Raw genomic sequence first — 23,085 nt, 5'->3', positions numbered from 1 at the left:
TTTAGCTACTATTAGTAATGGCATGACATGTAATTAATAACAAAATTAAGGGTTTTTCCTTTTCCAACGTTTTGCTGAAAAAGCGAGAAATCAAAGTAAAGGCAGAGTGTCTGTCTATCTTGGTCGTCGAAATCCATGGCTTCTTCTCTTCTCAGGCCAACTCCATTACTCTCTACACCTCATAAATTATCTCATCTTCACACCTCTCTCTCTTTCCCATCCGAAATTTCGACTCAGAGAAACCCACATAATCATCTTCTCAATCTATGTCGTTCGTCATCAACACCATCACAGCAAAAGACCTCACAGAGGAAGAGAACAAGGTACAGGAAACAGTACCCAGGAGAAAACATTGGTATAACTGAGGAAATGAGATTCGTCGCCATGAGATTACGCAATGTTAATGGAAAAAAACTGGATCTTTCTGGTGATAAAACTGAACAAGAAGAAGAAGAAGATGAAGTAAAGGAAGAGACATGGAAACCGAGCAAAGAAGGCTTTCTTAAGTACTTAGTTGATAGCAAGCTTGTCTTCGATACTATTGAACGAATTGTGGACGAATCTGAGAATGTTTCTTGTAAGAACCCTACTTTTGTCTCGAATTTGACAGTTTTATGATCCCTACTTTGGTAATGAATTTGGGTTAATGGGTTTTTGGCAAATGTGCAGATGCTTACTTCAGGAGAACAGGATTAGAGAGATGTGAAAGTCTTGAGAAGGATCTACAATGGTTTAGAGGACAAGATTTGGTTATACCAGAACCAAGTAATATAGGAGTTTCTTATGCAAAGTATTTGGAAGAACAAGCAGGGCAAAGTGCACCTTTGTTTCTTTCTCATTTCTACAGTATCTACTTTTCACATATTGCTGGTGGTCAAGTTATTGTAAGACAGGTTAGTTTCTTTGGTAAGTGATCATAGAGTAACGTAGAAGAGTTTTTCAACTGCATAAAGTCACATCTAGCCTATTGAATGGTAACAGCTAGTTTGATAGAGTTATAGATTAGCTTTAGATATAAGTGGATTCATGAGAGTCGGGTTTGTCGGGATTTTTGCGGGTTATGGTGGGTATGAGAGAGTTGTGATAAGACTGAGAATGGTAGAATGTGAAAAGATTTCCCTTCTTCTTCATTGAGACTCAACTTACAATCACAGAAGAAAAAACAAATAGAACCGTGATAAATAACAATGAGATCCTGAACCAACACCAAGCTTGCTCCATTAGTTTGTTCGAGCTTGTCCCAAACAAACTTGTTAACCGACTGTTTAGTTAGGTTAACGTGGTATTAAGCAATGGCTGAACTATGCTTTCGTCTTTATTTTTTAGATTTGTCATAATGGTACGATTCTTTGTGTTGGTTCTGTTGCATAAACAAATGGAAACATGTTCTGGTTCTTACTTTTATCAATATATCCCATGATTTGGACTGTCATAATTGTTTAGTCACCCTTGTATGCGCGGTTTTCAAATGTAACCAATCAATTGATTCATTAAGGTATCTGAGAAGCTTCTGGAAGGAAAGGAGCTGGACTTCAATAGGTGGGAAGGGGATGCACAAGACTTGCTTAAAGGCGTCCGTGAGAAGCTTAACGTGCTTGGGGAGGTGAGATTGTCAATGAAAATTTTAACTCTTCATTCCTCCAGTTGCTAAATCTAATGTTCTCTTAATGCCTTTGATCTGATCTGACGTGATGCTTTTGGGAAATGAAGCACTGGACTCGGGACGAGAAGAACAAATGCTTGAAGGAAACAGCAAAGGCGTTTAAGTATATGGGGCAGATAGTTCGCTTGATCATCTTGTAAAAATCTCGGTTTAAAAATTAACAATTCCTAGCACCAGATCTGTGTTAACTATGGTAAGTCTGGAATAATTTCAAAACTTTCTTTTGTCGACTGTCTCTTCACTGGAAATCAAATCTCCTCAGGCATTGGCTTACCACAGGCATTACCACAGGCATTGTGCTCTCGCTAATTCAGGACAGTGCTGGAACTGAAGCTGATGACCACCAGCCTCCATGGCTGAAAGAGCAACTTTCTGTTATTTGTTGGTTTAAGTCAGCGGTAAAGAAAAGCAACCGAATTACTAATTGAAAAATGTAGCCAAAGGTTGTGGACTTGTGGGCTTGTGGCCTTTGTCTGAGGATTGATATGAGATATTGTTGTTCCTTTTCTGGTAAACATGTGAAGATTTTGTTGTTCCTCAGTTTTAACTTAAATTTTGGGGATTTGAACACTTATCATTGCTTCTAATTCTCTGAATATAAATCAGTTATGAATCAACAGAATGAATTATTTACCAAACCAAAAAGAGTGAAAAAAAACTTTGAATTGGACCAAAAGCAATAAAATTGGAAAAAAATATATAAAGCAGAGCTTTCATGTGTGAATTGGTTGCATGAAACAGATCCTAGACTTCAAGAAGGGTGGACATCAAACCATCTACAGGGAAGACCTTTCAGTTTGTGAGTGCTTTTGAATGTCAGTGAAATAATCTAGTTTCGGATTGCCTTTTGGATGATACTTTTTAGCTGGGAGGTGAGAGTCCATTATGTTGTTACTTCCTCTCATTCCTCTCCTTAAAGGTGCATATGGTTTATATGTATGTGAGAGTTTCCGACTAGTCCGGGTTCAAAGAAGAGCCGAGAAAATGGTTTCTAGTTTAGTCTTGTTCCCCACAAAATACACAACTCTAGTCCCAACCCCATTCTTTCATTCAAATGCCGGTAGAGTCTATCTTTGATGGCAAGCCAAGTAACAAAAGAAAACCGAGAAAAAGCTTGAGTGAATTAGACGACACAGATCCACGATACTTTGTTACGCATGATATTTGTAGATGAGAAAGAGTCTCGATAATCCCCATCAAGAGTGCTTCCATAGGAAATTGTTACCAACCAAAGCTTTGTGACAAAGAGAAGCGACATGATTTTTTGAGTGAGATTCTGAAACTGCTAACACACCAATTCGATCAGTTCACAACGTCATCATTTGTGGCATTCCTCTGAATCCCAATATCTAAGGGCGTATATCACCTAAAATATCAAGAACCAAACTTTAGTCAAACATTAAACTAAATGATGTTACATCGATACGGAAATGATGAGGCTTGTTCCCGTACTTTAAGTAATTCTTTCCAATCCAAGAACTTGTCGAAGCAGAATTTACGTCCCAAGAGTAGAGACCCATAAAGAACTCGATAGGGTGAACAACCTCCATAATAAATTGAGAGCAAATACTTGAGTGAATTTGAAGCCTCAAAACAAAAACAAAATTCCATGAAACTTTAGCTTTGTGCTTTTTGTTTGTAGAACTAGACTACCAAAAAAACATTAACCAAAAACGTCACTTGAAGAAATTAAAAAAGAGTGTGTAACTAAAATTGGGCTCAGTAAATTTTTTTTTTTTTTTTTTATAAAAGACACTAAAACGCACGTGGAGATAAAAGTATTCATCTTCTTCATTTGGATTGGATTTTAATCTCATTGGCTCCTTCGGGGAGAATCATTCTTTGAAAAACCCCTCTTTATTCTCACTACCCCTCTTCTTCCCAATTTTTTCATAAACCAATTTTACCCTTTATCCTTCCTTTTATCTATTAATTCTACATTTAATTTAATACCAACAAATTTTTTATTCAACCAATCATAAATATTCTCTCTCTTCTCTCATTAAAATCTAAACCTAACAAATCAACCAATCAAATCAACCCACCTTCCACGACATAAATCTTCTCATCTTCTTCTTTTTCTTCTTCCTCTTCTTCATCTTCAGCAGCTCCGATCTTCTTCTTCAACAGCTCCGACGTTCTTCTTTAGCAACTCCAACGTTCTTCTTCTTCTTCTACTTCTTCTTCTTCTTCTCCATCCACCATTAAAAGATTTGTATCTTCTTCTTCTTACGATTCAAGCATCTCCAAACTAAAAGCGAATTCTTCTTCTTCTTACGATTCAAGCATCTCCAAATTCTTATCTCCTCTTTTCTTTTTCTTCTTCTTCTTCATCCACCATTGAAGCTTACCATTAAAGCTTACGATTATGCATCTCCAAAGACATATATCTTCTCTTCTTCTTCCTCTATTCCCACCATATTGTAAGGTAAGTATACTTGTTTTCTTAGTGTAGTATGGTTGAGAAAAGTTGAATTCGTAGCTTGAATAGGGTTATTTGTTAAAATATTTTAGGATTGCAGATTTGGGACAACTGAAACTATTAGGTACAACTAAATAGAATATTTACGGAAACCCTAAGTTTGATGCAACTGGGACAAATGTGTACAACTATGTTGATGCTGCTACGAAAGTTGTGAAATTATATGTAATTTTTCTCTCTTTCATTTTCAGGGACAATGAAAATGAATTCAGTCATACGCTTTGATGGAGACGATGCAGGTGGTTTACCAATGATGGTGACGTTGATGGAGACGATGCGGGTGACCAAGGTTGATTTATGAGTGCTATTTATTAGGATAATTTAAAAAACGATATTGTTTGTATTGGTTTTGTTTATGAAACTTATATGTTCTGTGTTGTACAACTAAGTTTTATGAGTGCTATTTATTAGGATAATTTAACAACGATATTGTTTGTATTGGTTTTGTTTATGAAACTTATATGTTTTGTGTTGTACAACTAAGTTTTAGCAGGTACAACTATGGTTGATTGCTTTGTCGTAGCTGTGCAAATTAAGTTGTTCAGTCTTGGTACAACTAAGTACAACAAGTACAACTAAGGTCTATTGCCTTGGCCAATTTTATAATATGAAAAATTAAAACCAAATTGAAAAACCTAAAAAAATGCATACACGATGGTAATGAAACTACACAACAAGTTTTTGACAAAAAATTTCAAATTTTTCTAAAATAATGAAATTCTTACACAAAATCCCACATTCATACACTAACAACCTTATACTTTCATGGTTACTTTGTAGTTTTGAACTAAAATTTTATAAATTTTTGAAACACTTGTATTTTTATAAATATAAATACATAGATACATAGTAATGGTATTTTTATGAGACAATACCATCGGTTCCACCTACAAAAATTAAACTAGAGTTGATAACAACTAGATTTACTAAATTCTCTATATTGTACAACTATGAGCAAAAATGTGCATGCGGATACAACTGTACAACTAAGAACAAATTTGTGCTATTTTTAATTATTTTTTTTCAAAATAACGGCGCCAGGTAAGCTATTTGTCAGATTTTTTTAGATATTTTGTGATATTTTTAGATTCTTTCAGATATTTTCAGATATTTAACTGTTTTTTTTTAATAAATAAAAACCCTTACAACCTACATATTTGTCAGATTTTTTGAAAATTAATATTTTTTTTTTTTGGTTCAAAACTCTTAGATTATATTCAATACATAGATTCATACATAAAAATATTAAGATTCAGATTCAAAGATACATACATAATTAGATAGGTTTTTTAACCAAAAAACATAAACCCAGAAACATAGTTGTACCTGATCGTACCAGTTGTACCTAAACACTTAGATTTATACATCAAAATCAGAAACCTGCTGCCTCGCCTAAACACATACATCAAAATCAGAAAATAATTGTATCTTATCATGCCTCGCCTTCTCTTGCTCAATCTCCTTCGCCTTCTTTTGCTCCACCTCCTTCGCCTTCTCTTGTCCATCTCCCTCGTCTTCACTTGCTCCAATTCCCTTGCCTTCTCTTGCTCCAATTCACTCATCTTCTCTTGCTCCAATTCCCTCGCTTTTTCGTTCTCTTCCTCCTTCTTTGCTCTGATTGGTTTGGATCAGATTGTTTTAGTCTTTTGGATCTTCTAGGAGAAGATAATCTTTCCCTTCTAGAACTAGATCCTCCTCCTCTAGTAGTAGCCATTCTCCTTAGTCCCTACAACAACACATGATATTCAATATCAAACATTCAAAGGATAAACAATCTCATAATCTTTAGTTTTTAACTCATTTCATAAACCATCTACATGGAACAAATTGATCAAATCCGAATTGTAATCATACAACTAGTCACAATGGTTATTAACAGAGGCAATTTCAAATCCGAATTGTAATTCAAATCCAAATTGTAAAACCCTCACAGAGAAGAGGAGAAGTTCTCAGAAGAAATCAAAACCTAATTAAACCCAACACAATCAATCGAAATTAGGGATCTAACAAATGAAATTCAATCAAAAATGCATCTGTTTCAAAAAAAATCAAAGAGAACTACATATCAAACCCTCACAGAGAAGAAGAAATCGGAACAAATCAAAACCTAATTAAACCCAACAAAATCAATCGAAATGAGTGATCTAACTAATGAAATCTTACCAAGAGAAGACACGTCGAAGTTCTCACGGTGGATTTCACGGAGAAGAAGAGAAAGGACGATCTTTGGATCAATAGAAACGAGTGAAGAGGGAAGAAGAAGACGACGAAAGAGTATCGAGAGAGAAGAGAGAAGAAGAAGGAGACGAAACGAGATCGAAAGAGTTAGAGTTAGAGAGATTCGGAGATTCACAGTCTCTGATGGAGAGAAAACGAAGAAGATGAAAGAATGGCGTCAGGGAGTTAGGGTTTGTATTTCTCGATTTGGGAATTAAAAGATCCGAAATCCGACCCAAAATATGTGGACCTAGATCCAAAATCAGGTTGGATCAGTAAATAAATCGAAAAGTCCAGTTTTATTTATCTTTTACTATTTTTCTGAAATAAAATAACTAATTAAACACAAATTTTTTATATTGGGGGCTAAGTAGAGAATGATTTGAGCACAGGGGCAATGAGATTATTATCCATTTGGAGGATTTTGGTTTTTCACAAACCACCGGAAAAAAGCGACGACGATTCCATTTTCACCGGCGCTTCCGTGCGACAACATCTCTCTCTCTCTACCTCACAGAACTATTTCTAATGGCATTGCTCCTTTCTCACTGCTCTCTTCAACCTCCATTATCTCTAAGCAAACGAGTTTTCGCTTGTCCTGCCCTAATTCGAAATTCAATTTCCCCGTCTCTCTCTTCATCTTCTTCCTCCGTTAGTAGCTCCAATTCGATTCCTCAGGTCGTCGTTACCCGAGAATTAGGCAAGAACAATCAAATCATCAAAGCTTTGGTATGCATTTTACAGTGAATTAGATTTGGGATCATGCAATTTTGTTCTTTCACTATGGAAATTGTACTGAATCTCTGTTGAAATGGCAGGAGAAACATGGGATATCATCTTTAGAGCTTCCCTTGATTCAACATGCGCGAGGACCTGATTTCGATAGGCTTGCTTCTGTATTAAGTGGTGATTTCTGATTTAGCTTGACTCTAAAAATTGTTTGTTAAGAACTAGTAGTGACATCTTTACTACATTTTGGGGATTATTGATAATGGAGAATAAAACTCTTGCTTCGTCTTATTGCTATGTTATGCTTAGTAAATGTTGTGGGATGGTTATGTTTACTCAGAATTCAAGATTGTTATAGCAATTAAGAAAAGGCTCCAGAATTGTATAGCACTGCATATTTTTGGTATTCTGATATATCGTGTTTTCGTCTTATTTCGCTAGATAAGAGCTTTGACTGGATCATCATAACATCTCCAGAAGCAGGTTCTGTCTTTCTCGAGGCCTGGAAGTAAGCCCTGGTTGTGAAATTTTGTGCAATTTGAAATGTTTGTCAGAACAAAGTTATGGAATGTGTTGCTAGTGAGTTCACTCCTTGAGCTGTCATTGTTATTGTTATTGCTAGGCAATGGGACTAGTCTAGCTTTTTTATTTAGGTATTCAGATATATATGTAATCTTCATTCATATTTCTAATACAACTCTGTAAATAGTGAGGTTTACATACAAATTCATAAACATTTTGTATTATCTTTAGAAGTTTGAAAACTTGTTCCAAATTACCCTTTTTCCCATGAGCTAAACCTCATTGGTCTCATTTCCTTAGGACGGCTAGCTCCCCAAAAGTGCAAATAGGTGTCGTAGGAGCAGGAACAGCCAGGGTATTTGAAGAGGCAATGCAATCGGCAGAAGGATTGCTTCATGTTGCATTTACACCATCAAAAGGTTCCATAACTATCTATTTTAGACTCAGTTTCTATACACTCCATTTGTGCATCTTCAAGCATTTAATAGTGTACGAATTTACATTATCATTGGTTTATATGCTTGTGTATGGCTATGGATGATGTGATCTATAACCCTTTTCATAGTTTGTTTCCATGGATCAGAGAGCATAAAAGATCATATTTAGGTTTATGATATGATGAATTATTATTAATGATCCAAGCTACATTTGTTCTCCATGGCATTCTCTCATCAATGTTTATGTATTTTTGTTTATGTGTTTGCTTTCATCAAGCCAATATAAGAATAGGTAATGGATGAGTGGTCGTACATACAAAGTTACAGGCATGGCTGGTTCATTCTCTTTGTTTCATTATTTCAGCAACGGGTAAAGTCTTGGCTTCGGAGCTTCCAGAGAAAGTTGGCAAAAGGTCCTCTGTCTTATACCCGGCTTCTCTAAAAGCAGGCAATGTTATTGGTGTGTGTTGTTAGGTTTTCTCAATTCAATAGAGCTTATTGTGTTGACCACATGGATGAAAAATATTAGGACTGAATAATATAAATACAATAGATAAGTCATATCATGTACAGTTTTATTAGGCAGTTGGATAATTCCATGTTAATTCTTGCATTAAAATAGAGATCTTCACCAATTTATAAAATCATTGATGGAGATGCAGTAAAACTGTTAGATATGGAGAAAATAGATTTGAAAATTACAATTTTTTACTTTGGCTTTTATGTCCAAAGTGATAGTAGTCTAAAAGTTGATAAGCATTGTAACTTTTGCACTGTCCTTTTCCATATAGATGTGTGGATTAATCCTTGGCACATGGACAACTGACTAAATCTATGTAAAATTAGCTTATGTTAATAGTTTTTGAGATGTAAAAGTCCATGACTGACCAGCTTACTCTGCTTCCTGTTGGATATATGAATCTTAGTGGAAGGGTTGTCCAAACGTGGGTTTGAAGTTGTCAGGCTGAATACATACACAACAGTAAGCCGTCGTTACACTTACTAGACAAGCCCTATAAAAAGTAACTCATTGCATATATTATTTGACTTGGTCATCATTTTTATATGGGCTCACACGTTTTAGTCCTTGGTATGTGCTTATTTGAAGATACTGTAATGGTCAGTTTCTTTTTTTTTTTCTATTGCTAGGTTCCGGTGCAGAGTGTTGATACGGTGCTTCTGCAACAGGCTGTGTCTGCTCCTGTTCTTTCTGTAGGTTCACCTTCTGCAGTTCGGTAAGCGCTAACAATTGTCATCCTATCGCAACTCATCATCTGTCTGTTCTTTGATCACCCGTCATTGGTGCAGTAATACGTCATTCATATAATCTCTTCTAACATGGTCAAGTGGGTTTGTTCCATCGCTTACTTGATTTTGACAGGGCCTGGCTGAATCTGATTCAAAACGAGGAGCAATGGAGCAATTACGTTGCCTGCATTGGAGAGACAACTGCTTCAGCTGCAAAACGTCTAGGACTAAAAAACGTGTACTACCCAGAACAACCAGGACTTGAAGGGTAAATCATGATCTTTTCATATGGTGGAACATGTGAATTGAGTCAGTCCTCTTGTCACATAACCGATCGAATTGAGATCTATCGCCACCTGGATTTTCCATGGTTTTGTGTGTGTGTGGCAGGTGGGTCGAGAGCATCATGGAAGCTCTAGGTGCTCACGCAGATTCAAGTAACTCTAGCGGCAGGAATTGAATCACACTTGTGCCATTCTCTCATAGATTTTACTCTGGAGGACTTTGAATTTGGACAGTTCATGTAATTTAGAGGACATGAAAAAAGAAACCAAATGATTGTGTTGAGAAATACTCAAGCCCTTGTAAGATATCTCAGATAGCTTCTGTAGAACAGTAGAACAGGATACACTTATTATTTGAATGCTAACATCATAAAACGAAAGACATGAAAATAAAAATCAATTTTATGTAGATGCAGCTAATTCAAAATTATTATGTTTAGTACCATCATTTATGAATTACTAGGACCCAAAACATGTGTTTAGTATTCAAAATTCAGGACGAAAATGGATTACACCTGGTAACCCGTCTTTTTTTTTTTTCATCAAACACCATTTCTATTAAAATATCGGAAAGAGACTCTCCGTTAGAGAGAGCCAATCAGGAACCGACAAACTTACATGGGAAAAGAGATTGTTTCGAGCCCGAGCATTTTTGGCTAAACAGTCTGCTCGAGTATTAGAAGTACGAGGAAGAAATCTAATATTAAAAGAAGGGAAAAAACAAACGAGGGACCGGAAAGAGGCCATTTCTGCTGCAAAAGTTGGCCAAACGTCTTGGTTGTCGAGGAGAGAAATCATGTCAGAGCAATCGGATGCGAAGGCGCCAGTGGTAATGCCTAGCGAGATCATACATTCCCAAAGTAAGGAATCAATTTCCGCGTGAAGCGGTGAGAGACTTCTTCTCGAACTCTTTAGGCCAAGATGAACAATACGGTCTTGGTCGACTAAAACCCAACCATGTCCACTTAGGGTAACCTTCGAATGCCAGGAAGCATCAATATGACATTCCGAGATCCGAGGGGGAGAAGAGTTGGATAGAACCGAGCGAGTGAGAGGCTCTGGATCTGTCGCATCTTTCAAGTTAGCTTGCTTCCAGACAGAAGCTTCTCGTAAAGCCAAGGCCAAAGAGAGTCCTTAGCTGAGACAAGTCGCCAAATAAGCTTCAGTGTACTCACAGTGTTAGTTCTGATAGTAATATTAACCCCAGCCTACCTTCCTTTATTGGCTTACAAACATCCAACCAAGCCACTTTCGCTTTTTAAGCTTAGTTCTACACCAGACCACAAGAAAGAAGAGAAAAGACTTTCGAGTTCCTTAATACACTTACTTGGCAACCTAAAAGCTGAAAGCCAAAAGCTAGTGATGCTTGAGAGGACAGATTTTATCAGTTGTAGTCTTCCCGCAAAAGATAGAAACCCACCCGTCCAAGAAGTTATGCGAGTTCTTATTTTCTCAATGAGGGGGGAGATAATCAGAACGAGTCATACTTTTAGTGAGAAGAGGGAGGCCGAGATACCGCACTGGAAGAGACCCCGCTTCAAATGAAAAACGCTGGATTATATCATCTATATGAGGAAGTGAACAACCTGCCATGAACAAAGTCGATTTCTCTAAGCCGATTCTTAGACTCGAGACTTTTGCGAACTTATCAAAAACTTGTAGGATACCCGCTATAGGTCATGCACTCCCATCTGAAAAAAAACTAAGATATCATTTACAAAACACAAGTGATACGAATCTCCTACGGATCGTAGACTCCAAAATAGGTTGAGTGATTGGGATAGGATTGCAGCAACTGAGACAAAGCACAGAAAGCAAGTGGTAGATCAAATGGGGTCTGACTCGAGTATTCAGTCGAGTCAAGTGGTCGAGTGGAGTGAACTGATGAGGTCATCGACCTAAGCTGTGAATCAAACCAAGACAAACCAAACATTCCCGAAGTTAAGGATGGACCAATGACTCGTTCTAAGGCAAGAAGGCTCAAGGAAGGGTTTAACAAGGCTGTAGAGACTCTACTCAGCACCATGGAACTTGGAGAGATGTCCAGAAACACTCAAGTATCTACGACTTCTCCAGAAAGCTCAAGTGCACCCGAATTGGACCTAACAGAGGACTTTGCACGTCTCAGCCTCAAGGAAGCAACTCCAACCGAAACCCATTGTAAGTCTATTTCATTGGCAGGTGTAGGAGCTAAAAACATCAAGATTTCAACAAAGAACACTTCAGAGCTGCAAGATACGTCCAAGACAAGCAATGGATCCAACAAGCTTCAAGTAGAACAAGAAGACAAGCTTGAAGGTAATCACGTGGAAACTCTTGAAGATCTTCATCAAGTAGAGCTTAAAGGACTCCAAGAGGAGGAAACCATCAAGGAAATCAAGCTGGACGGACCAGACCCAGACAAGACCACTTCAGCCTCAAGCAAGCTCACTTCAAGCCAAAATCAGGTATTTTCAATATTTATGATTTGTGCAGGTAAGAATGAGTTCTCCTAGTGGTTTAAGCATCCCAAGAAACCAGGGAACGAGCCCCAGCAAGTGAGCAACGTAGTTAGCTTATTTTTGCTTATTTTCCATTTTTGTTGTTTAAGTACTTTTCCTTTTTCTTTTAATTTCCAATAAGTCCTGTTGCTGTGTCGTTTTTGGTTATTTGAGTCGCCCTAGGGCTAGCTGACGAACCCCTTTATAAGGTTCCCCTGCAGCTTTGTAACATTCACGCTTTTTTTCTCATATCAATAAAGTAGAACTTTCTTCCTCTCAAGCCGTCGCCTTGTAGAGACTATTGCTTGTTCTTAGGTTGTGTGATTCACCTAAGATCGAGTTTGCCTTGCTGTATCAGAGATCCTTCCATCATCTCTGTGGTGCCATCGATCCACTTCACATCCATCCTTTTGATCTCACAAGAGAGAGCGTCACAGCCAGCTTGTTTGATTCCGCATCGACTTCAGGCCTCATACCTTTGAGTCTTGTCGTATAAACTCACCCACTGAAACTTAAGAGAGTGCGCTACAGCCAGCTTAAGTTTCCCATCGATCCTCCTCGTATTCACTCGTCCACGCTTCAAAACATTCATCTCGACCTCACGTCGAGTTAGTCGGTCGAGCCCGCCACTCGAGTCAGTTCCTGCGCTCTTATAAGTCTCCTAACCGAGTCTTATATCATGAACGGTCGAGTGAAGATCGGACGATGGTGGATCGGTTATGACTCGAGTGTTCGGTCGAGTCAAGTACTGGTCGAGTCAAGTGAACGGTGGAACCAAAGGTCACATAGAAGTTGCAGAAAGCCTCTGATATACCACTGGTCCTTCTCTGGATATGACACACCAAAGGAGGAACAAGATTTCTCAAGGATATTACACACCAAGAGAGACTGATCTAACTTAAAGAGATTTTGATAAAAAGATAGATAAGTCTCAGAGAGAGATACAAAGTTGTTTAAATAGAGAAAAATGAGAACAAGCATGGAACAGACTCACAAGGCTATCTCGAAAATGACAAAGAAATTAAAGACAGAATTTGAATTGAAAAGATAGAATGACTCTTCTCCTTCTCTTGGACGTGGGCTATTATTGAAAAAGTCCTTGGGCTTCTGATTCAACAAATGGGCCATGATGGAGTGATACAATTGCCTCATTAAAAACTTTGTTGAGAAAACCCATTAGGACAAAACTCAACTAGAGAAAAAGAGTACAATTGGATCACTCTCCCATTGTTGAATCCAATTGGCTTATCTCTTTCTCCAAGCCAAGGTGGTTTGATCAGCTTCTTCAATAGAACATACGCAGCTACAAGCTCATCCTCGGGTTCATGTTGCTCCTTAGGTTCAAGCTGCTTCCTTACTTCGTGCTGCTCCACGGGTCCAAGCTCATTTCTACATTCCAAGTCCTTGGTTCTTTCTAGGATCACATCATTCTCTCCCACTTGAAAAGGATTTAACCTCAAATCTGATTTTTCTGCATTTGAAAGAACCAAGTCAGAAACTCAAAACTTGAACTCAAATTATGCTTACCTTGGAGATCAATTGTATAATCTTGGTTTTGGATAAGTCTGAATGCTTTGAAAGGTCTACGCATCGTTGGTTTTAGCTTTGTCTTGTATATTTCAGTTGGTGGTCCTTCGTTGATCAGTATGAAACTGCTGATGTCTTGATGTTGATTGATGTCTCTGTATTTTACCGCTTTTAAGCACACTTTTCTCGTACATTTAGCTAAGTTTCATCTCTTTTTCATTGCATCCATAGTCCTTTTCATATCATTTTCATCACTTAGTACGATTTGCATTGCATGGCATAGCATATTGCATATTGGATGTGTTTCAGGTATTTGGAGCTTATTTGGGACTTAATGGATGCAAAGAAGAGAATTGATGATTTAGAGCCAGTCTGAAGTCCCTCAAATATCGACTCTGATGGACGTCTTACATTGCGATTTAGCTTCAGAGCTCTTCCTACAAGTTATAGGAAATTGAGTTACCTTTTCAACGGAGGTGATTTCAAGCAAATTAGAGCTTTGATGCAAGAATTATGGTGGTTTTAATGGAGACATATGCAGAAAACTGGTTGGACTCGACAGGAGGTCGAGCAGGCGCTCAGAAACCACCAAGGGTTGGACTCGACCACAACAACTCGACGTGAGGTCGAGTAGGACACCATCAAGGAGCACCCTTTGAAGAATCACTCCCCCTCGACCACATGGACTCGACGACACGTCGAGTAGGACGTCAGGAAGCAGTCTGGACACGGACTCGACCACGCAGGCTCGACGTCACGTCGAGTTGGCCTCCACCGACTCTCTATATTGTCCTGTAGCCAATTAGGGCAACCTAGTATTTCCTATAAATAGGGGTACATGCTATTGTCCAGCGGATATTCCTTTTTACCCAGCAGATATTCCGTTGTTCTCTCATAAACCCTAGTTTTTGTAATCGTTTTTCCTGTTGATCCTTTGAGTTTTTGCATTTATTTTCTTCATCAAAGTTGTAGATCTGTCTCTTATCTATAACATACTTGCTTTTCAATGATTTCTGGGTTTGAAACGTTTTCTGGGTTTTTATGCATGATGTTCTTCAGTGTTCTTGAGTAGTGGATTAGGGTTCTTGAGGATGGGATAGATTAGGTGTGGAATCCTTAGTATATTTAGGTGGTTAAGTGTAGAATTGCTTGATTTCCCTTCTGGTTTAGTAGATCTTAATGCTATTTCCTCTCTGATCAATTGGAAGTTGATCTCAGACATTTCCACACCCAAAAGGTGTTTGATGAAATGTCTGAACCAACTATTCCAGAGATTTGCATACTCTAGCCCAAGAGATTGGATGTTTAGAATGCTTATTGACTTTATTAGATTGAATCATAATGCCTGCTAGGTTATATTTCTTCAATGAGAATTGAGTATGAAAGTGATTTAGCTTGAGAATCTCTGTCACGAGAGTGGATTGATTTGTATTCGAATCTATTGTCTAGGGATAGCTTGATTGAGTTTGTTAACCACCTAGGTAGACTAAGGAGACTGCCATAATCGATTACCCCATTCCTCAGGACCTTTTATCTCTATTGATTGTTTAAATCTTGTTTCTGTTAGTCTTTGTGTTCTACTCGACCTGTTAGGCCTAGAGCGCTTCTCTGCATTGTTAGGTTGTTAGTTTCTTTTCCAAAGCTTTTGCATGATAGTTTCTGGTCTTTAGTTTACTTCTTGTTCTTGTTTACTTGCTGTTTAGTTCTCTTTTTATGCTTTTGAATTCGGTATTTGCATGTTAAATTGGTTGCTTAGGATCAATAGAAACACACAAAACCCTTTCACAATTGGCTTGACTTATTTGCTTTCTGTTTTATATCTTGAATGCTTGCAGTCACACTGAGATTGGATTGATAACCTAATATACTACAATGGCATGTGTATTAGGAATTGATACTTGTTAGAGAGACAAAATCCTATTATCAATTTGGCGCCGTTGCCAGTCCTGTGTTGCATTGTTCCATTTAAGATTTCAGAAACGTTTAAGATCAAGTTCTTTCTTTACCTTGGTTCCTAACTCTTCATTTCATCTGCTTGTTTTTGTGCTCCAGGTACCATCTCGACCTCACGTCGAGACTGCCACATCGAGTCTAACCACTTTGTATGCAAACTCGTTCTAAAGGCTCCAGCAACCTCATCAGCTACAAAGACAACATCAACCAGTTAGCCCGTGAGTTGAAAGAACGTAGAGCCCGTGACGGTTGTGAACTGCACAATCCAGTAGCCATGGAACCACAAGAACAAGACAATCAAGGCATTGGGATACCAAGGAACATTGGTGCTGGGGATGCACCAAGAAACCATCAACAGAGACAGGGCATCGTTCCACCTCCTGTCCAGAACAACAATTTCGAGATCAAGAGTGGATTGATCTCAATGATACAAGGAAACAAGTTTCATGGGTTGCCTATGGAGGATCCCTTAGACCACTTGGATAACTTTGACAGGCTCTGCAGCCTCACCAAGATAAATGGTGTTAGTGAAGACGGTTTCAAGCTGCGTCTGTTTCCCTTCTCGCTGGGAGACAAAGCACACCAATGGGAGAAGACACTACCTTCTGACTCCATAACATCTTGGGACGATTGTAAGACGGCCTTCTTGACAAAGTTCTTCTCAAATTCAAGAACTGCAAGGCTAAGGAATGAAATCTCCAGTTTCACCCAGAAACAGTCTGAATCCTTTTGTGAGGCCTGGGAGAGATTCAAAGGCTACACTACACAATGTCCACATCACGGTTTCAAGAAAGCTTCTTTGCTCAGTACACTCTACAGAGGAGCTCTGCCCAAGTTCAGAATGGTCCTGGACACTGCTTCAAATGGGAATTTCTTGAATAAGGATGTTGAAGAAGGTTGGGAATTGGTTGAGAACTTAGCTCAGTCCGACGGTAATTATAATGAAGATTTTGATCGCTCCAACAGAGGTATCGAAGATTCGGATGCGAAGCATAGTAAGGAGATGATTCAGGCTCTTAACGATAAGCTGGATAAATTTCTGCTTACTCAACAGAAGCAAGTCCACTATATCACTGAAGAAGAGCACTATCAACTCCAAGAGGGGGAGAATACTCAGGCTGCAGAAGTCAGCTACATTCAGAACCAAGGTGGCTACAACAAGGGCTACAACCCCTACACGCCTGCTCATCCTAATCTTTCTTACCGGAGCACGAATGTTGCGAACCATCAGGATCAGGTTTACCCTCAACAACAACAGAACCAGTCCAAGCCATTCATACCATACAATCAAGGCTTTGTCCCAAAGCAGCAGTTTAATGGCGGTTATCAACAATATAATCCACCACCCGGTTTTGCACAGCAACCCCAACAAGCTCCACCTGCACAAGATCAAGAGATGAAACAAATGCTTCAGCAGATTCTACACGGTCAAGCAGCTGGTGATAAGAAAATGGCTGAGATTCACAACAAAGTAGACTGCACCTTCAATGATCTCAATGTCAAGATTGAGGCTCTAAACTCCCGGATTAAGTACATGGAGAGCCAAGTTGCCTCTACTTCTGCACCTCAGAATCCAGGGCAACTGCCAGGGAAAGCTATTCAGCATCAGAAAGGTCATGTTAATGCTATTCACCTTCGCAGTGGTCGAGAGCTGCAAACTCGACCTAGCATAGCTCCTGTCACTGAGGACAGTGAGATTCAAGAGGGGGAGGATTTCATTCAGCATGAAACTCAAGTAGAAGACACCACTAGGCTTGACCCGGATAGTGTACCTAGGGATCAAGCTAAGAGTCCCCAAATCGAAAAACCAACTGTTGATAAGGGTAAGAAGAAAGCTTTCATTCCACCACCCTACAAGCCCAAAATACCATTCCCAGGAAGATTCAAGAGGGATATAATTGAGAAGTACAGAGCAATGTTTGCTAGGCACATCAAAGAGATTGAAGTCAGGATGCCTCTCATCGACGCTTATAAGCTGATACCAGACTCTCACAAGTTCTTTAAAGACATGGTAATGGAGAGAATTAAGGAAGTGCAAGGGATGGTTATGGAGAGTCATGAGTGCAGTGAAATCATCCCAACGAAGATCATTCCCAAGAAATTGGGAGATCCTGGTTCGTTTACTCTACCTTGCTCTCTAGGCACTTTAGCCTTCAGTAACTGCCTCTGCGATCTAGGTGCTTTTAAAAGTCTCATGCCTCTCTCTGTGGCCAAGAGACTGGGTTTCAGCAAGTATAAACCTTGCAACATCTCCTTGATCCTGGCTGATGAGTCTGTCAGATTTCCTCATGGGTTATTAGAAGATTTGCCTATTAAGATTGGAAATGCTAAAATCCCTACAGACTTCATAGTGCTAGAAATGGATGAACCAAAAGATCCTTTAATCTTAGGAAGGCCCTTCTTAGCCACTGCTGGAGCTGTCATAGATGTTAAGAATGGGAAGATTGATCTTAATCTGGGAAATGATTTCAAAATGAAGTTTGACATCAATGATGCCACGAGGAAGCCAACAATTGAAGGACAGACCTTCGTAGTCAAGGTAATGGATTGCCTAGCTGATGAACAGCTAGAGGAGGTTGCTGAGGAAGATCACCAACAAACTTCTTTGACTAAGAGTGGTGAAGCAGGATATCTTCTCACTGAAACTTTGAGCTGTGGTAAATCACTAGATTCACACAAGGAAGTAGTAGGGTCAGAGGTCTTTAAAGGCTTGATTGGGTCAAAAACAGTGGTTAAGACAGCATATGAAGCAAGCTCAACACATGCTCAACCAGCTGACTCGAGTATACATTTGAGCAAGCCTACAACTCGTCTGGAGAACTCTAGCTCGACCAAACATCGTGATAAGCTACTAGAATCTAGCAATTCTGCTCCAGATGGCTGGTTAAAACTCAAGGAGAGGTCCAAATGGCAGAATAAAGCCATAAGGGAGCTAATAGGCACTGTGAGAGAGCTGAAGGATCAAATCAAGAAGCTCCATGGGATAGCCAACCAAGTACCACTCCCAATCAAGGACGTCCCAACTGATGAAGTATCCACTCTGGTCAGCAAAAAGGGGAGTGAATTCACTTCAGTATGGTCTATAGAAGAAGACTATCCAGTTGCTCAACAAGAAGCTTACTATGAGAAAAGGGCCATTGAGTACTCAACTTCAGATTTATCAAGAGAGCCTGCTAAGCCAGATGATTCATCCACCTGCAGGACAGAGGAGACCTCATTTGCTCTCTACAATCCACCCTAAGCTCATTCAGTGTGAGAAGTCAAGCTAAAGACTTTAAACAAGCTCACTTGGGAGGAATTCCCATGTTTATCTTTATAAATAGCTCTTTATCTCTTGTTATTTTTAATGTGTTTTTGTAGTGTCTGTGATTTTCAGGAATTATTCGAATTGGAGTCAGAGGAATAGAGAAGGAGCAGACTCGATGTGCCCTACTCGACTACAAGTCGAGCTTGCCCCTTGGTGTCACTCCAAACCAAAACCGAAGCCCTACTCGACGTACCTGCTCGATGAGACGTCGAGTTAGCCCATGAAGCCCACCAGTACCAGGTCAATCACCTCCTTCTTCACCCATCCATGAGGTAACAACTCCAATTCACCATTGTATATACGACATTTCATTTTGTTTCTCTGTTGGTTTGCCCTGAGTACTCTCTTCCAAATGCTTGTTACACAGAGGACTGTGTAATTTAAGTTTGGGGGAGGGCTCAGGGAGTATTTGACATTGCGTTTTGTTTTCTTATTTCAAATTTTGCATCATTGCATCTAAGGCATAGAAAAACCATAAAAATTTGAAATTTTTCGAAAATGATTTCACAAAAACAGAGTGTTCATATAGCTTGCATTGTCATTTTAGGATTGTTTTAGTATGCTTTCACTTAGGGCTGTTGCATCATGCATTTGCATCGGAGATTATGATGATTATAACCTTGTAAATATGCCTATTCACTAAGTAGAACTCAGTGCCCTGGTTGTTAATTCTCTAATGCACAATCGACTGAACTTGAAGTAAGACCGCACCATCTTTTGAATTCAACGCTTGACTTTCTTGTTTTTAGTCGAATCTCACTTTGATCTGATGCCATTCCCTATCTATTTGAACTTGAATTTTGACTTATAATTATCATGCTGTGCATTGTGCTATAAACTCATGGATACCTTAAAATACTTGGACTTTCTTTTACCTTTTGATCACTCTTGCTAGTCCAAGTAGCTGACTCCCATCTTTGGAGCAGTTATTCCCCACCCTTAGCCTTAACCTTCTTTCAAGCCATTTATCATTTGTGTGTGTATGTGAGGCCTTATTCCGATTGAGCTTGGTAGAAAGTGTTGGGTCTGTAACGACAAGGATAGTATCTCATGTAGTTCTGGTTCACGTTATCTGGACCAGATAGGACTAGGTGGGTGCTTAATTATGGGTTTGGGTTGTGTTTAAAAGAAAGAAAAGGTTGTGTTCATCATTGAAAGAAAAGAAAAGGGAAAAGAGTCCTAAGGAGAAGTAGCTAAAGTAAGAGAAGTCTAGTAAAGGATTTGGGTGTGCTAAAGTAAAGGAAAAAGGGTTCTGTAAATAGCTTAAAGAGATTGGGCAAAAGCCTTGTGTTTATAAGAAGAAAGAAAAGGGAACCCTAGTTGTTAAAGAAACCCGATCCGCTAGACAGAGCAGTAAGAAAGCTTCTCCTAGGATAGAAAGCAAAGAAAAGAAAAGGGATGATTTGAGTAAGGTCTGTAAATGCTTTGAATGCAAAAGGGTAGAGTTAAGTTCATGATTCTGGGATTAGAAATAGGACCTCTATTTGGGTTGATATTGATTACATTCTGGGTAGATGGGGTCTTATCCTTGTATGCCTAACTTGATACTCACCTTTAGCATTCTACTAAAGCTCAATCATTCTTGAGAGATCCCCTGTTGCGATATAAACCAGATCTTTAAGGGACCATCTTTGTCTCTAAAACCTTTACCCTTTAGCCAAATGTGTTCATATCCATTGCATAGTATGATTCACGGTTCCTACTTAATAAATGTTAAAGGGAATGTGCAGATTTGAATGCTTGAATTGATTAAGGCAGAGGTTAGGTTGAGATGTGAAGGAGATGGCTAATGTTTTTAAGTAGAGATCAGTCATCCTTTCACTCTAGAATTAGCAACCTGGACATTGAATTCACTTACTCTATATGCATGTTTTGGTTCTGAGTCTCCACTTTCAAACCTCTTCTCCAGCTTAGTTCTATTTGTTTGCTTGAGGGCAAGCAAGAGCTAAGTTTGGGGGAGTTGATGTCTCTGTATTTTACCGCTTTTAAGCACACTTTTCTCGTACATTTAGCTAAGTTTCATCTCTTTTTCATTGCATCCATAGTCCTTTTCATATCATTTTCATCACTTAGTACGATTTGCATTGCATGGCATAGCATATTGCATATTGGATGTGTTTCAGGTATTTGGAGCTTATTTGGGACTTAATGGATGCAAAGAAGATAATTGATGATTCAGAGCCAGTCTGAAGTCCCTCAAAGATCGACTCAGATGGACGTCTTGAATTGCGATTTAGCTTCAGAGCTCTTCATACAAGTTATAGGAAATTGAGTTACCTTTCCAACGGAGGTGATTTCAAGCAAATAAGAGCTTTGATGCAAGAATTATGGTGGTTTTAATGGAGACATATGCAGAAAACTGGTTGGACTCGACACGAGGTCGAGCAGGCGCTCAGAAACCACCAAGGGTTGGACTCGACCACACCAACTCGACGTGAGGTCGAGTAGGACACCATCAAGGAGCACCCTTTGAAGAATCACTCCCCCTCGACCACATGGACTCGACGACACGTCGAGTAGGACGTCAGGAAGCAGTCTGGACACGGACTCGACCACGCAGGCTCGACGTCACGTCGAGTTGGCCTCCACCGATTCTCTATTTTGTCCTGTAGCCAATTAGGGCAACCGAGTATTTCCTATAAATAGGGGTACATGCTATTGTCCAGCGGATATTCCTTTTTACACAGCAGATATTCCGCTGTTCTCTCATAAACCCTAGTTTTTGTAATCGTTTTTCCTGTTGATCCTTTGAGTTTTTGGATTTCTTTTCTTCATCAAAGTTGTAGATCTGTCTCTTATCTATAACATACTTGCTTTTCAATGATTTCTGGGTTTGAAACGTTTTCTAGGTTTTTATGCATGATGTTCTTCAGTGTTCTTGAGTAGTGGATTAGGGTTCTTGAGGATGGGATAGATTAGGTGTGGAATCCTTAGTATATTTAGGTGGTTAAGTGTAGAATTGCTTGATTTCCTTTCTGGTTTAGTAGATCTTAATGCTATTTCCTCTCTGATCAATTGGAAGTTGATCTCAGACATTTCCACACCCAAAAGGTGTTTGATGAAATGTCTGAACCAACTATTCCAGAGATTTGTATACTCTAGCCCAAGAGATTGGATGTTTAGAATGCTTATTGACTTTATTAGATTGAATCATAATGCCTGCTAGGTTATATTTCTTCAATGAGAATTGAGTATGAAAGTGATTTAGCTTGAGAATCTCTGACACGAGAGTGGATTGATTTGTATTCGAATCTATTGTCTAGGGATAGCTTGATTGAGTTTGTTAACCACCTAGGTAGACTAAGGAGACTGCCATAATCGATTACCCCATTCCTCAGGACCTTTTATCTCTATTGATTGTTTAAATCTTGTTTCTGTTAGTCTTTGTGTTCTACTCGACCTGTTAGGCCTAGAGCGCTTCTCTGCATTGTTAGGTTGTTAGTTTCTTTTCCAAAGCTTTTGCATGATAGTTTCTGGTCTTTAGTTTACTTCTTGTTCTTGTTTACTTGCTGTTTAGTTCTCTTTTTATGCTTTTAAATTCGGTATTTGCATGTTAAATTGGTTGCTTAGGATCAATAGAAACACACAAAACCCTTTCACAATTGGCTTGACTTATTTGCTTTCTGTTTCATATCTTGAATGCTTGCAGTCACACTGAGATTGGATTGATAACCTAATATACTACAATGGCATGTGTATTAGGAATTGATACTTGTTAGAGAGACAAAATCCTATTATCATTGATCTTGGTCTAAATCAAGGGGTTTAAACCGATTGTCTTCCTCTCTCCTTTCAGTACTTTGGTGTAGTTTAGGTGGCTTGAATCGAGTGTATTCCTCTCTCCTTTCAGTACTTCCCATGTGCTTCAAGGCTGCTTTAAAACCTACATTTGGCTCTTTTGACAACGACAAGCGAATCATATATGTGTGATCTGGATTAAAAGCATTTTTGAGAACATAGGCACTTACCTTGGGGATGATTCTCTGCTCAAGTAATGCGTCTGGTGGGTTCTCCTTGATTTGAATAAAACACGGGAGTCTTTCTCCAACTTCAAAGATCATCCTGAAATATGTAATGGGTTTCTTATCCAACAACCAAACAACTCCAACTCCAGTTCTCACAAAGAAACTCGGTGAGAGAACTTCTAAATCACGTGGCTTAGATCATTTGTTAAGTAGCCCTTCAATGGCTTGCTTGAACTTCTTGGCTCTAGAACAAGTCATAGGACCTGTTTGT

At 38.9% G+C, this 23,085-nt stretch overlaps 2 protein-coding genes across 6 annotated transcripts; both read left to right on the top strand.

Moving 5' to 3' along the window:
* The first annotated feature begins 34 nt into the window (after positions 1-34).
* LOC9316875 (probable inactive heme oxygenase 2, chloroplastic) lies at positions 35-2,235 on the top strand. 5 transcript variants are annotated; one of them, XR_002332371.1, is made up of 5 exons: positions 35-577; positions 670-893; positions 1,496-1,603; positions 1,711-1,856; positions 1,978-2,235. XR_002332371.1 is itself a non-coding variant. In XM_021027163.1 (4 exons), exons 1-4 carry the CDS (start codon positions 136-138, stop codon positions 1,801-1,803), a joined length of 867 nt encoding a protein of 288 aa, XP_020882822.1. In that variant the 5' UTR covers positions 35-135; the 3' UTR covers positions 1,804-1,893. The 5 variants fall into 5 exon arrangements, 1 of the variants encoding a protein (XP_020882822.1); XR_002332369.1 differs by having other exon boundaries at positions 1,955-2,235; XR_002332370.1 differs by having other exon boundaries at positions 1,943-2,235.
* A 4,526-nt stretch (positions 2,236-6,761) lies between these two features.
* LOC9316874 (uroporphyrinogen-III synthase, chloroplastic) lies at positions 6,762-9,991 on the top strand. The gene is made up of 9 exons (XM_021027162.1): positions 6,762-7,091; positions 7,181-7,268; positions 7,533-7,599; positions 7,914-8,032; positions 8,415-8,510; positions 8,977-9,032; positions 9,200-9,285; positions 9,432-9,566; positions 9,689-9,991. Exons 1-9 carry the CDS (start codon positions 6,891-6,893, stop codon positions 9,756-9,758), a joined length of 918 nt encoding a protein of 305 aa, XP_020882821.1. The 5' UTR covers positions 6,762-6,890; the 3' UTR covers positions 9,759-9,991.
* The last annotated feature ends 13,094 nt before the right edge of the window (positions 9,992-23,085 follow it).

Source organism: Arabidopsis lyrata, assembly GCF_000004255.2.
Source record: "Arabidopsis lyrata subsp. lyrata unplaced genomic scaffold ARALYscaffold_4, whole genome shotgun sequence".
Classification (NCBI taxonomy): domain Eukaryota; kingdom Viridiplantae; phylum Streptophyta; class Magnoliopsida; order Brassicales; family Brassicaceae; genus Arabidopsis; species Arabidopsis lyrata.
This window is presented reverse-complemented; position numbering and strand designations above follow the sequence as displayed.

Bases quoted from the DNA above. Each gene is read 5' to 3' on its own strand.
- LOC9316875 (XM_021027163.1), top strand. From the start codon at position 136: ATGGCTTCTTCTCTTCTCAGGCCAACTCCATTACTCTCTACACCTCAT. The intron at 894-1,495 runs GTTAGTTTCTTT...TGATTCATTAAG, and splicing joins GTCAAGTTATTGTAAGACAG to GTATCTGAGAAGCTTCTGGA. The intron at 1,604-1,710 runs GTGAGATTGTCA...TGGGAAATGAAG, and splicing joins AGCTTAACGTGCTTGGGGAG to CACTGGACTCGGGACGAGAA.
- LOC9316874 (XM_021027162.1), top strand. From the start codon at position 6,891: ATGGCATTGCTCCTTTCTCACTGCTCTCTTCAACCTCCATTATCTCTA. The intron at 8,511-8,976 runs GTGTGTGTTGTT...TATGAATCTTAG, and splicing joins AAAAGCAGGCAATGTTATTG to TGGAAGGGTTGTCCAAACGT. The intron at 9,567-9,688 runs GTAAATCATGAT...TGTGTGTGGCAG, and splicing joins GAACAACCAGGACTTGAAGG to GTGGGTCGAGAGCATCATGG.